The sequence below is a fragment of the Colossoma macropomum genome, unplaced genomic scaffold, assembly GCF_904425465.1.
Source record: "Colossoma macropomum unplaced genomic scaffold, Colossoma_macropomum, whole genome shotgun sequence".
NCBI classification, from domain to species: Eukaryota; Metazoa; Chordata; class Actinopteri; order Characiformes; family Serrasalmidae; genus Colossoma; species Colossoma macropomum.
The window spans coordinates 7389350-7401386 of NW_023494784.1; the positions used below are offsets into that span (position 1 = coordinate 7389350).

At 37.1% G+C, this 12037-nt stretch overlaps 1 protein-coding gene across 1 annotated transcript in view; it reads right to left on the reverse strand.

The window, feature by feature from the left end:
• Positions 1–12037, reverse strand: part of itgav (integrin, alpha V) — a 69470-nt gene that overhangs the window by 12910 nt on the left and 44523 nt on the right. Inside the window, exons 17-22 of the mRNA XM_036576958.1 lie at positions 10191–10345; positions 7389–7526; positions 4257–4324; positions 2673–2820; positions 537–626; positions 222–301 (exon numbers count right to left, since the gene is read on the reverse strand). Of these exons, the coding sequence (XP_036432851.1) occupies positions 222–301; positions 537–626; positions 2673–2820; positions 4257–4324; positions 7389–7526; positions 10191–10345 (679 nt within the window). The remainder of the gene's footprint in view (positions 1–221; positions 302–536; positions 627–2672; positions 2821–4256; positions 4325–7388; positions 7527–10190; positions 10346–12037) is intronic.

Sequence of the window (12037 nt, forward strand, 5' to 3'; positions counted from 1 at the left end):
AAAAGCTCTATAACGTTCATATGATCCACACAGTCACTCTGACAGACTGTAATACACTACAGGAAGTGTAGGGGGCGATATGGCTTCTACTGTTTCATTTATAAAGCCTCTATAACGTTCATATGATCCACACAGTCACTCTGACAGACTGTAATACTCTACAGGAAGTGTAGGGGGCGATATGGCTTCTATTGGTTCATTTAAAAAGCAGCTTATCGTACCTCTGTATCTGCAGATCGAACTTGACGGAGGTGTCCTGCTCCGACAGCTGATGGACACTGAAGCGCAAACCAGCCATAATCTGCAACAAACACAATCATAATTGTCATAATTTATGTCATAATTTAAAAGATATTAAAACATCTTCATTTATTTCTAAGACATTTCTTTTTTATTTCTTTTTAGACAAAAAGCCTAAATAAAAAACTTTTGACTGGTACTATAAGCTTAGTTCTTCTTGCTCGCTTTCTACATGAAGTGACATGAAGTATCTAAAATATATGTGGGGGTGTCTGGGGGTTTTTCTAGGGTTCTACCTTGGTTCCTCCTTTCATGGGGTTTCCTAGATCGCAGACTACTCTGGTCTGGTTCTCTCTTTTATAAGCACAGGAGAGCCGGGACAGCGTCTGAAACGCAAACACATTTAGAGACAAACAGCAACAAACGGACATAAAATAAAACCACATTTGCACTCTACTGTTAAAACAAGGCTTTGTCAGTTCTGTAAAAACCTCGTAAACATGTTCTTACTCAGACCGTATGAGATCAGCAGAGTTCAGCTCATTACCGGGAATGATTAACTTTGTTTCATAACGAGGTTGAATTAGGCTCAGATTTAAGCCAGTTTGATCTAATAAGCCTTTATTGTGTGAACAGACTGAAATTCAGGAGAATATAATTGTGAAAATGATCTGATAGTCAGCTGCATGTATATGCAAGTTTAAAAGACAAAAAAATAATGCTGGATTTGCTTTTAAAGGAACAGTTTTGTGAAAATGGACAAACGTACAAAATCAAGGCTTCAAAATAGCTGCTGCTACTAATTTTGGCTATTTTATGTGCTTTTAATGCATTATTTACTGATTTATTTGTGGGGGTTCCAATTTTGTCCCTTATTCACTCATAGCCAATGGCTGGTGATGCTAAGTGATAAAGGGAAAGGAAGGACCATCCTAACCCCGCCAGAGAGAGAGAGACGACTCCCACTTACGGATGGCTGTGGCATCACCAGGGATTCAAACTCGCAAAGGATTTTGAAAGTAAATAAAATGGCTATATTTGTGTTGTAGTCATGGTGACTCTGTTTCCTATCACTGAGTAAATCATTTGTCTGTAAAACGTTTTCAAAGGGTTTTTTGGCCACGAAGATCTTGAAAGAAAAAAAAAAAAAAGTTGGGAATTTGAATTTGAATGAATTTGGGAGCGCGGAGCTTCTGAAGGAGCACTGAAGGGTGTTCAAATATCAACAATCGTTCTCCAGAATCATACAGTGCACCTTTAAAGGAGCTGAACATCTTTCCCTCCACTTTAGATGTAAATTGTATGTCAATTGTTTCTACCTGAGACCATCTAGGGGACAACACGACTCTTGTTTATGACCTTGGAGCTACAGGCCAGCACACCCATACAACACCAGATATGGGGTGAACAGTTTGACCATATATGGGTTTCCTTCCTTCTCATTTATTACACTGCAAAAAATAGTATCTTGTCAAGAAAACTTATCTTAATTCTAGTCGATGTATATAATATTTCTTAATTTGAGATGGTTGTGCACTTATTATAAGATTATCTAGCTTATTTCTAAACACTTTTTACCTGTTTTAAGTAATTTTATTAAGTGAATTGATCTCACTATACTGGCAAATCATTTTGCTGGTTTCAAGCACAACAAGCACAATTATCTGCCAATATAGTGAGATAATTTTACTTAATAAAATTACTTAAAATAAGTGAAAAATATTTGGAAATAAGTTAAATAATCTTAAAATAAGCTTACAACAATCTCAAAACGAGAAATACTGAATATATCAATTAAATTTAAGAAAATTTTACTTGACAAGACTCTCTGTATCACTGCTGTCGGAACAAAACCTCGTATCTCCAAAATGGTAACTTTACAGGAGAAGGAAAAAACCTACTTCACTTTTAATGTAAGTCAATGGAACCAGACTTTTTTTCCAAGTATTTTTTGGCCGTTTATTTTGGATCAATCATCATGAAATTTACACATAATATAAAGGGCAGCATGCATTTTCAAATTATGTCAAATACTGAAAAACGACAAAAATGGAGATCTGAGGTTTTCTTCCGACAGCATATATATTAACACTCTCTTATTTATTCCAATCACAATCAGGTATAACTAATGGATTTGAACTTCTTTGTACTCTGTTGACCAATGAAATGGACCAACACCCTTTTAGGGGACTATTTAAGTTCCTGTAATCCTTGTTATGGTGTTTTTACCAGGAGCTTCCTCTTGGCTGTGATCGTTAAATAAACGTATTACTCTGGAAATTCAATTGAGACCCTGTTGATTAAATGACCTCTTGTGTTTATTATGGACGGGTACCTCAGGGGCAGGAAATGTGTAAATTTTATTATTTTCCAGATCGTCACTGTAAGCTGCAGAAGGAACAGTGTATGGTTTGTGCTGGTGTTCCTCTTACCTCACTGTTCCTCACTACCCCAATGAAGTCGGCCTGTGGAGGCATAAAGATGTGCAGCTCTGCTTCATATGCCCCCTCACCGCCATTCGCCGCGCTGACCTCCAGGGTCAGTGGATTATCATCTCCAATATAGATCTGCTTCTGATCACTGAAACACAGCAAAACAAAGACAGACATATTGAAAATGCTTCATCCGCATAAAACACAATAGACCTATTCAAGTTCCGCCCACAAATGCATTCTTACATAGCTGCTAATTGGACAAGCTTTACAGAACGCTGGCTCAAAACCCATTAAACCTAATGAGAAACTGTAGAACAGACTCAGTTTATATCACAATACCTACATTTAGAGTCAGTTATTCATTCAGCCTAATGAGAAACTGTAGAACAGACTCAGTTTATATCACAATACCTACATTTAGAGTCAGTTATTCATTCAGCCTAATGAGAAACTGTAGAACAGACTCAGTTTATATCACAATACCTACATTTAGAGTCAGTTATTCATTCAGCCTAATGAGAAACTGTAGAACAGACTCAGTTTATATCACAATACCTACATTTAGAGTCAGTTATTCATTCAGCCTAATGAGAAACTGTAGAACAGACTCAGTTTATATCACAATACCTACATTTAGAGTCGGTTATTCATTCAGCCTAATGAGAAACTGTAGAACAGACTCAGTTTATATCACAATACCTACATTTAGAGTCAGTTATTCATTCAACCTAATGAGAAACTGTAGAACAGACTCAGTTTATATCACAATACCTACATTTAGAGTCAGTTATTCATTCAACCTAATGAGAAACTGTAGAACAGACTCAGTTTATATCACAATACCTACATTTAGAGTCAGTTATTCATTCAACCTAATGAGAAACTGTAGAACAGACTCGGTTTATATCACAATACCTACATTTAGAGTCGGTTATTCATTCAGCCTAATGAGAAACTGTAGAACAGACTCGGTTTATATCACAATACCTACATTTAGAGCCTTTACATTTTGAATGGTTCTATTTAAACCATAATTTTATATAGAACCATTTCATGCTTAAAGGATTCTCTGCATGGTGAAATGGTCCTTCAGATTGATGGAGAATGTGCTGCATATGGTTCTATATAGCACTGTATAGAACAATATACAACACACTCTCCATCAATCTGAAGAACCATTTCACCAAAGAGCTATTTAAGCATGGTTGTATACAGAATTTGTGATTACTAAAGAACCCTTGAAGAACCATCCTTTTTGTATAGTGTATAGTGAGTAAACCAGCTAGCTAATTAGCAAGCTAATGCTTGAGAAGTACTGTTAGCTGGCTGATTCAATAACTAGTGAATGTTATCCATGTAGCAGTTAGCAACGTATAATGGATCACATGTGTGTAAACCAAAGCAATAGATCAAATCTCACTGTCTAGACAGAAGATCTACTGTGTTAATGTAATCACAGCAACATGTGAAGGGGTGGACAGACACAGAGAGACAGACAGACATAGACAGACAGACAGACAGACAGACACCACCGTCAGGTGGTTTAGGATGATTCTGATCATTGATGAGCTGCTCACTCACCTGACCACATCCAGTTTCAGGTCAGGCTTACAGATATTATCATCACCACAGTCCAGCAGAATGTGGGCCTGCAGAAAACAATAAAAACAACACCACACAGTGAGTCATCGACTGTTTTCATCTCACAAAGCGCTGAGGGAGCCTTTATTAAACAAGAAAAACATGTGTTTGTGATGTTAGACTATAATTTGGGCATCAGCCATCTAGCGGTCATCTTCTGACCTCAGAGCTGAGCTGAAGATCATTGTCTGTTTCAGTGTTAAACACTCTGCTGTAGTTATACTCACCCTGACCCTGACCCCCTGACACTGCTGCAGTACTACACTCTTAAAAAAAGGTTCTTTAAGGGTTCTTTAGTAAGGAAAATGGTTCTATATAGAACCATGAACACTCAAAGAACCCTTTGCCTTATTAAACAGTTCTTTGCATTATTCTTCAGGACGTGCTGTAGATGGTTCTATATAGAGCCATTATGAAAAGGGTTCTATACAGCACCAAAAAGTCTTCCTCTCTTGGTACAAGCTTGACATTTTAACAATAGCAGAACCCTTTTTGGTGCTTTATAGAACCCTTTTCATAAAGTTTCTATGTAGATTGATAGAGAAATGTGCTGTAAATGGTTCTACACAGAACCTTTTTAAAAATGGATCTATATGGCTACCAAAAGGGTTCTTCTGTCGTTACAATGTCAAGCTTGTACTAACCAAAGAACCCTTTTGGGTGACATACAGAACCACTTTTAAAATGGTTCTATATAGAACCATGAACACTCAAAGAACCCTTTGCCTTATTAAACAGTTCTTTGCATTATTCTTCAGGACATGCTGTAGATGGTTCTATATAGAGCCATTATGAAAAGGGTTCAATACAGCACCAAAAAGTCTTCTTCCACTGGTACAAGCTTGACATCTTAACAATAGCAGAACCCTTTTTGGTGCTTTATAGAACCCTTTTCATATTTTCTATGTAGATTGATGGAGAAATGTGCTGTAAATGGTTTCTTTTTAAAAATAGATCTATATGGCTACCAAAAGGGTTCTTCTGTCGTTACGATGTCAAGCTTGTACTAATCGAAGAACCCTTTTGGGTGATATACAGAACCCCATTTAAAAAGGTTCTATGTTGAACCGTGTATAGCACATTCATGCACATTTTCCATCAATCTGAAGAACACTTACACAATGCAAAGAACTGTTTAATAATGCAAATGGTTCTTTGAATGCTCATGGTTCTATATACACTCAAAGAACCCTTTGCATGATTATATGGTTTTTTGCATCATGAAAGTGTTCTTCAGACTAATGGAGAACTTGCTGCAAATGGTTCTATACAGACCCTTTTAAAAATAGATTTATATGGCAACCAAAGGGGTTCTTCTATTGTTACAACGTCAAGCTTGTAATAATCAAAGAACCCTTTTGGGTGACATATAGAACCCCTTTTAAAAAAGTTCTACGGAGAACTGTCTATAGCACATTCAAGAACACTTTCACAATGCAAAGAACTGTTTAATAATGCAAAGGGTTCTTTAAGTGTTCATGGTTCTATATAGAACCATTTTCTTTACTAAAGAACCCTTGAAGAACCATCTTTAAGAGTGTAGGGCTGCACAACACTGACAAAAATATCAAAACAAAGCAAGACAAGAACGTCCAGTCATGATAAAGTCTCCAGACTCCGGCTCCTCCAGCATTTCTTCTGAAATAAAGCATATTTACACTAGGTGTTGGAACATTGCTGTGAGGATTTGATTGAGCATTAGTGAGGTCAGGTACTGATGTTGAATGGTCAGTTCTGGATCTACAACTCATCCCAAAGGTATTGGATGGAGCTCCATCACTCCAGAGAACACAGTTCCGCTGCTCCACAGCCCAATGCTGGGGGGCTTTATACCCCTCTAGTCCACGCCTGGCTTTGGGTTAAAGGTTAAAAAGGTGCAGAATCGAGATGAAATAGAAAATGCGGTGACACTTTATTTTGAGTGGTCCTTTTATATCGGGGTGTCCAGTCTTAAACGCAAAGGGCTGGTGTGGCTGCAGGTTTTCATTCCAGCAAATCAGGAGATCACATGATCAAATGCTTGACGCCTGAGAGGAGCTGATTAAACTAGTAGAATCAGGTGAACTTGAGCTCGTTTTGAGTGAAAACCTGCAGCCACACCGGCTCTCTGTGGACAAGACTGGACACCCACTCAACAGACTCTCAGTAACATGTCAAAAACATGAGGGTTAGGATTAGGTTTGGGTTAGGATTAGGGCCAGCATGAGGATTAGGATTAGGCTTTGGGTTGAGGTTAAGGTTAGGGTTAGGATTAGAGCCAGAGTGAGAGTTAGGATTAGGTTTTGGGTTGGGGTTAAGGTTAGTGTTAGGATTAGACCCAGAGTGAGAGTTAGGATTAGGTTTTGGGTTGAGGTTAAGGTTAGGATTAGGGCCAGGGTGAGGGTTAGGATAAGGTTTTGGGTTGAGGTTAAGGTTAGGATTAGGATTAAAGCCAGAGTGAGAGTTAGGATTAGGTTTTGGGTTGGGGTTAAGGTTAGTGTTAGGATTAGACCCAGAGTGAGAGTTAGGATTAGGTTTTGGGTTGAGGTTAAGGCTAGGGTTAGGATTAGGGCCAGGGTTAGGATTAGGTTTTGGGATGAGGTTAAGGTCAAGGTTAGGATTTGGGCCAGGGTGAGGGTTAGGATAAGGTTTTGGGTTGAGGTTAAGGTTAGGATTAGGTCCAGGGTAAGGGTTAGGATAAGGTTTTGGGTTGAGGTTAAGGTTAGGATTAGGGCCATGGTTAGGATTAGGTTTTGGGTTGAGGTTAGGGTTAGTGTTAGGATTAGGTCCAGGGTGAGGGTTCGGTGTTGGGTAAGGTTGGTAAGGTAAGGTTTTGCGCAATGGAAGTAACATATTAACACATCTACTTAATGTAAGTAATGTATCAACAGAACATCTACAAGATATTTACTTCAGTGTATTCAGATGCTTCACTGCTGCTACTTCACTAATGTGTTGTTGATGTGTTACTGATACTCTGTTAAGAGTTTATTAATCATCTACAAAGGACAATGTCACTTCTGATCATTTTGAGATGAAAGGTTTTTGGTGCATCCCTACCACACACACATCCACAGACACACTGTCACACACCTGTTTGGTCAGGTTGGCGGGGGTGGACTGGTCCAGGATGGGCTGAAGGCCAGTTTTATCCATCGCACTCTCATAGTCCAGACTGTACTCCATAAATATGGAGATAGGAGTGATCTTATCTCTAAACTCAGAGTCATCCTGAGAGAGAGAGAGAGAGAGAGAGAGAGAATTTTAAACACTGTTTTTTTTCTTAATATCCCCATATTAAGTATTCTATTTATTGCTTTGGCAACAGCCTTTCATTACAATTCATGCCAATAAAGTTAAAGAGAGAGAGAGATAGAGAGAGAGAGAGAAAGGGTTAAAGAGAGGGGAAAGGGAGTGGTTATGAGTTCAGGCTTTGGGAATTTCTCTCTGAATAGCTTCATGCTCTTTTAAGTCCACACAGAGAGAGAGAGAGAAGAAAAAAAAAAAGTTTCACTGCCTTTTCAGGTCAAACCTCTCCGGTTCTACAATGCATTTTACCTTTAAAAAGTAAATAGCTGTGTGTGTTGGAGAGCTGGGCTCTGTGCCACCACAGCGCTCACAGCACACGGCTGATTTAATCACACCACACCGCTTTGCCTTCAAAAGCGCAGAGCTCAGAGCAGCTGTACTAAAAATGGTGCCTCCCTTCATGAGGTGGCGGCTCGTTTCAACTCAGACAAGACAGTTTTATAGTAAATATTCAAGATTCACCTTTATTTACTCTGAGATTCGCCGGCATTATTGCTACTTTTACATGCACTATGAGATGAGATGCATTATTACTTCACTGACTGTGAGACAGGCCAGTTTTTCTTATATACTCATCATGAGACAAGTCTGTATTTTTATTTTACTCCGTTTGAAATAAGACGGAACTACTTTTATACTCACTATGAGAAAAGATGGTTTTACGGTTATAATCACTGTGAAATAAGAGGGTATTATTGGCATACTAACTATGAGAAAATTATTATTATTATTCATATTAGCTTGTGTTTTGATGAGTTTTATTACATAATGTATTATGTATTATATATTTTACTATGTATTGTGTATTTACTTATGTTTGTATGTGCGTTATTAATATGCATTATATATACACTCACTAGGAGATTTAGATAGGATGATATTGTTATGCTCACTTTGAAATAAGACTGTGTTAATATTACGGACGATGAGATAAGACTGTTAATATTACACTCACTATGAGATAAGACTGTGTTAATATCATACGCACTATGAGATAAGACCGTTAACACTCGCTATGAGATAAGACTGTTAATATCATACTCACTATGAGATAAGACTGTGTTAATATCATACGTACTATGAGATAAGACCGTTAACACTCGCTACGAGATAAGACTGTTAATATTACACTAACTATGAGATAAGACTGTGTTAATATCATACGCACTATGAGATAAGACCGTTAACACTCGCTATGAGATAAGACTGTTAATATCATACTCACTATGAGATAAGACTGTGTTAATATCATACGTACTATGAGATAAGACCGTTAACACTCGCTATGAGATAAGACTGTGTTAATATTATACTCACTATGAGATAAGACTTAATATTATACTCACTATGAGATAAGACTGTCAACATTACACTCACTAAGATAAGACTTAATATTATACTCACTATGAGATAAGACTGTCAACATTACACTCACTATAAGACTTAATATTATACTCACTATGAGATAAGACTTAATATTACACTCACTATGAGATAAGACTGTCAACATTACACTCACTGAGATAAGACTTAATATTATACTCACTATGAGATAAGACTGTGTTAATATCATAATCACTATGAGATAAGACTGTTAACATTACACTCACTGAGATAAGACTTAATATTATACTCACTATGAGATAAGACTGTTAACATTACACTCACTGAGATGAGACTGTGTTAACATTACACTCACCATGAGATAAGACAGTGTTAACATTACACGCACTATGAGATAAGACTGTGTTAACATTACACTCATTATGAGATAAGACTTAAAATTACACTCACTGAGATGAGACTGTTAACATTATACTCACTGAGATAAGACTGTTAATATCATACTCACTATGAGATAAGACTTAATATCATACTGACTATGAGATAAGACTGTTAACAGTACACTCACTGAGATAAGACTTAATATCATACTCACTATGAGATAAGACTGTCAATATTACTCACTGAGATAAGACTGTCAATATTACACTATGAGATAAGACTGTGTTATCATACTATGAGATAAGACTGTTAATATCATACTCACTATGAGATAAGACTGTGTAATATTACTCACTATGAGATAAGACTGTTTAATATTACTTACTATGAGATAAGATTGTGTTAATATTATACTCACTGAGATAAGAGTGTTAATATTACTCTCACTATGAGATAAGACTGCTAATACTCCTCTGACTATGAGATAAGACTTAATATTGCATTACTATGAGATAAGACTCAATATTACTCTCACTATGAGATAAGACTGTTTAATATTATTCAGTATTAGATCAGACTGTGTTAATATTATACTCATTATGAGAAGATTGTGTTAATATTACTCTGAGATAAGGCTGTTATTACACTCACTATGTGATAAGACTATTTAATATGACTGACTATGAGATAAGACTTTAATATTACTCACTATGAGATAAGACTAATATTGCACTACTATGAGATTAGACTGTGTTAATATTACACTCACTATGAGATAAGACTGTTTAATATTATTCATTATGAGATAAGACTTTAATATTACTCACTATGAGATAAGACTGTGTTTAATATTACACTCACTATGAGATATGCTTGCAGCTCCTCACAGGACGGCCCCTGACCGTTGGACACGGTGGTGAACTTGGTGTACTGAGGCAGTCGAGTGTGCATGAACAGAACACGCTTAATAGCTCCTTTCTGCTTCAGACGATCCAGAGTCAGATCCACCTGGAATTCTGAGCAAAAAACACACCAAAGCTTAGCCATCTGATCATCACAGGACAACACATACTCAGAGCTGCACAGAGCTCACAGTGAGGGCATTTACATGCACTCAATAATCCGATCATAGTCAGACCTCTGCAGTTATCTGATTATTCAAATGGTCATGTAAACAGCACACACCGATTTCTTAGATCAGGGTAAGGTCTAGAAATCCGATTAAGAAATCTGATAAAGAGGCTGGATTTTAGCTCAGTAATCAGATTTCTCAGTACATGTGAACTCTTACTCTGATTTCTTTCGGATTTCTCAGTCTGAGCATGTGCGAAAACAGACGGTGGTACCGGAAATAGGCGAGCGGCGTCGCTGTGAGACGCAGCAAAACACTTTTGGAGCAACGCTGAAACCAAATACAGGCTTGACGAAATGAAGGATTTAAATATTCTTCATCTTCTAGATGATGTATGTTCATATTTCCAGGTAAAGTGGCGATGTTTTAAAAAAGCCGCGGCATCTTCTTCTGTGAGTTTATTGGCTGGTTGTAAAGCAGAAATCTGATTACTGTCTGATTCATGTAGATCTGGAGTCTCCCTTATCTGATTACTCAAGTGCATGTAAACGCGTTAATCGGATTACTGACAAAATCTGATTTTCTGCAGTTATCGGATTATTACGTGCATGTAAACACACTCAGTGTTCCAGTAACCCATGATTTAAGGGCCCATATTCTGAAGAGATCAATTACAAACACGTATGTAATGACATTCACATATTCAGTCTACAGCAGTTTAGCTCCGCCCATTCACATCGATTTTACTAAAAGAGTGTTTCAGCCTGGATGGCTTTTTGAACGAAGCACAATACAGAGCAGCCGATCAGAACAGAGCTCATTTACATATATCAGTCTTAAAGGCACAGTGACAAAACTGCATCTATCCCTTAATATTAAACAGAGGTTGGAAAAGTGGCATGAAAAGATGAATGAAGCCACATAAATATCATAAGCAGACCTCGGGGGGAAGGCACGGATAAGTATCCTACTCAAATCGATAAACAGCTTTACGCCCTTGAAGTACAGAGTTATTATCATCATGCTGTTGTTATTAATTAATAGTACTAATAGTATTAATTAACAGTACGCTACTAATTAATAGTATTAATCAGCAGTAATAGAATTGCTATTAATAGTATTAAATAGTAGTATTAAATATCCAACTCAGATCAATAGTTTTAAACCCTGAAAGTCTAGCTGTTATTCTATTACACTATTCATATGTAACTTCATAATTAATTACACAGTTACATTAAAATTTGTTTAGTAAAGAAATGACAAAAACATGGCAAAAAAAAAAAAGTAAAAAATGATTTTTCTTTCTGCAAAATAAGACTGCACACATGACCGCAACTTCACCAAATTCAAATCATAATAAAATATTTCCTCTTTTACTCTTTTACTCACAAACACAAATATGGTTTGGATTGAAAGCTTAAAAACAGCCCTTTCTACACAATCACTCCACTCATTTCACTGAGCTATGAGTCAGAAACACTTCAAATAAATGACCGCATGCTTGGCGGTAACTCTAAGGGTTAAACAGAGACTGCAGGCTCTACCAGAAAGAGGCCACAGCTTCAGTGACCACAGACAGTTTTATTATTGCCCTGCCCTCAGCTGTGTGTATCACAACTACAGGAACAGCATGAGA